Raw genomic sequence first — 2,229 nt, 5'->3', positions numbered from 1 at the left:
CCTTGTTAAGACGTATCTTGGACAGTAATTACACACTTTTCTTCGTTAGTATTTTGACTTTATCACTTCTCGTACCAAGGGAATGTACAGCACGTGAGACTACTGACCCTGAGGCTAGCTCCTTATTCTGGCTTAAATGTATAACAAAAACGTCAACATTTGTTTGTTTGTTTCACTTACAGTGAGAAATTAACCAACTAGCGACTTTTTAATTCGTACATCTAAGAGTCAAACAGCGAATCACGACCACAAAATGTTCGTGATAAACTGCCTAGCAACACCTTTATACGCAAACATTCTAAAGCATATTTTTGAAATAAAAAGTCTCCGGAATCTTCAACAATAGCTCGTCTTCTGATTGGCTTATTCCCGTCCACTGTAGTTACTTAGTTTGTAATTACAGTCGTATTAATAATCCCCTTTCCCTTCTGCTAAATAGTTAGTAGTTTGTAAGCTAGCTCGCTGCGATCACATGCGGTCACGAGAATATTCGATTGTAACTTACGTTTCAAAATGCGGAACATAATTACAATAAAAAACATTTTTTAAAAATATCCATACCATTTCCAATTGAGCCACTTTCTCCCTAAGAGCTGCTATTTCCTTCTCCTGTTCCTTAAACTTTTCCCTCAATGTTGCTAAAGCCTGTGCCATGGCTGCAGGTAAGTTCACACAAAATAACTAATAATTCAGGTAAATTATCTCGTCTGGTTTTCTTTTTTTTCTTTTTAAAGTCACTTTAACACACGTTCTTTGGTCTGGAAACGAGACTTTATGGAAGCGCACGGAAAGCTCACTTCCGGGAACAGTACGTAACGAAACCACGTGACATGACGTAGGCGTTGATCTGGCGGCACAATAAATAAATCAGGAGGATTTTACGTATTTCCAGAACTATTTGGCGATCTGCGTACGTTCTTTACCCTCTACTGTTAATATAAATGTTTTTTTATAAATATTTATATAAAGTTTGTAATAACATAATAATGACTTATATATTATAGTTTAACTATTGTGACGAACTCGTAAACAGTACCGATCATATTTTAGTATCTGATTCAAGTTTATTTTATATATTTACAGCAGTATGTACAATATAACAAAGTTAATAAGTGCAACCAAAACAGTGTAATTAATTAATGAATACTTTTAGTCAACTATTACGAAGACTTGGACTCAAAATATCATCGAAATATCTGTGTTTTTATTAAATGTTTACTATAAAACACCATTTCACCTTTAAAATACCAACTTTTTAAGTGTAAACAATCCTGACAAAAATATATATATTTCCTGTTAACACACCAAAATAGCTTTTTTGCCTAAAAGTCATACTTAAAAACTAATACTACTGTGTTCCAGGCACAGTAGGTCTGAACAGGTCATTAGAACAGGAATATTTAATTACAATAAATATGCTTAACTGGCCTGCAAGATGTTAGATAATTTAAAAATATATAGGTATTATTATAGGAGATTAGCCGTTATTAGCAAACTAGAACAATCGCTGTCCTCGATCGTTAATCTACAACAATTTCTGTATGAAAAAAAACTTAATATGAGAGTTGTTACCCACCTGTTTCTGTCCAAGGATTTTTTTGTTTATACTGTGTACACACATTTATTTTTAAGAAACATAATGGCAGCTGTTAAAGTCAAAGGAGGCCTGATCTACACACCAGTGGCCAAACATGGCACGTGAGCCTTATGTTGTCCACGAGCTGAGACTGATTCATCAACTGACCGTCATGAGTTGGTTTGTCGATTAAAAAGGAGGCAGTTGTCCAACAGTTCTCACGTACTCTTTCACACACACACACACACACAGAGAGAGAGAGAGAGGAGCAGTGTGCACAGTGACGCGCTTGAAGTCCTGCCTCCTGCGTTTCACATGATCAGTTGATCTGAGCTTTCTTTCACAGAGCGACGACAGACAGGAATTCTTGGAGCAGCAGCAGTAACAGCAGTAACAGTAACAGCAGCAGCAGTAACAGCAGCAGCAGCAGCGATGTCTGAGCTCAGACACGGATCCTCCACGACGCGCTGGTTTTGCTCCGTGGTTCTGTGGATGACATTCATCCTCTGCTCCGCTGCGGGTCCCTGGACGCAGGAGAAGGTAAATCGGTGAATGAGACGATACTCTTATTATTATTTAGCTGCGTGTGTTGATTTCACCGACCGTCCAAAAAAAAAAAACCCCCAAACTTGCCCATTCCTGGCTTTGACGAT

At 37.6% G+C, this 2,229-nt stretch overlaps 2 protein-coding genes across 4 annotated transcripts in view; one reads left to right on the top strand and one right to left on the bottom strand.

Moving 5' to 3' along the window:
• Positions 1-1,101, bottom strand: part of mocs3 (molybdenum cofactor synthesis 3) — a 27,603-nt gene extending 26,502 nt beyond the window's left edge. Inside the window, exon 1 of one of the 2 annotated variants that reach the window (XM_017038658.2) lies at positions 562-1,101. In XM_017038658.2, coding sequence (XP_016894147.1) covers positions 562-654 — 93 coding nt within the window. In that variant the 5' untranslated portion in view covers positions 655-1,101. The remainder of the gene's footprint in view (positions 1-561) is intronic. The other variant, XM_008312430.3, reaches the window with a different exon arrangement.
• The window catches only part of qpct (glutaminyl-peptide cyclotransferase), a 27,551-nt gene that overhangs the window by 18,643 nt on the left and 6,679 nt on the right, over positions 1-2,229 (top strand). Inside the window, exon 1 of one of the 2 annotated variants that reach the window (XM_008313572.3) lies at positions 1,740-2,116. The exons of the other annotated variant lie outside the window; for it this stretch is intronic. Within the exon in view, the coding sequence (XP_008311794.1) occupies positions 2,009-2,116 (108 nt within the window). The 5' untranslated portion in view covers positions 1,740-2,008. Of the gene's footprint in view, positions 1-1,739; positions 2,117-2,229 lie in introns of those variants that run through there. 2 annotated transcript variants of the gene reach the window in all.

This window comes from Cynoglossus semilaevis, chromosome 1, assembly GCF_000523025.1.
Source record: "Cynoglossus semilaevis isolate Cse_v1.0 chromosome 1, Cse_v1.0, whole genome shotgun sequence".
Classification (NCBI taxonomy): domain Eukaryota; kingdom Metazoa; phylum Chordata; class Actinopteri; order Pleuronectiformes; family Cynoglossidae; genus Cynoglossus; species Cynoglossus semilaevis.
The sequence above is the reverse complement of the archived record's forward strand: the minus strand, read 5'-3'. Positions and strand labels throughout refer to the sequence as shown.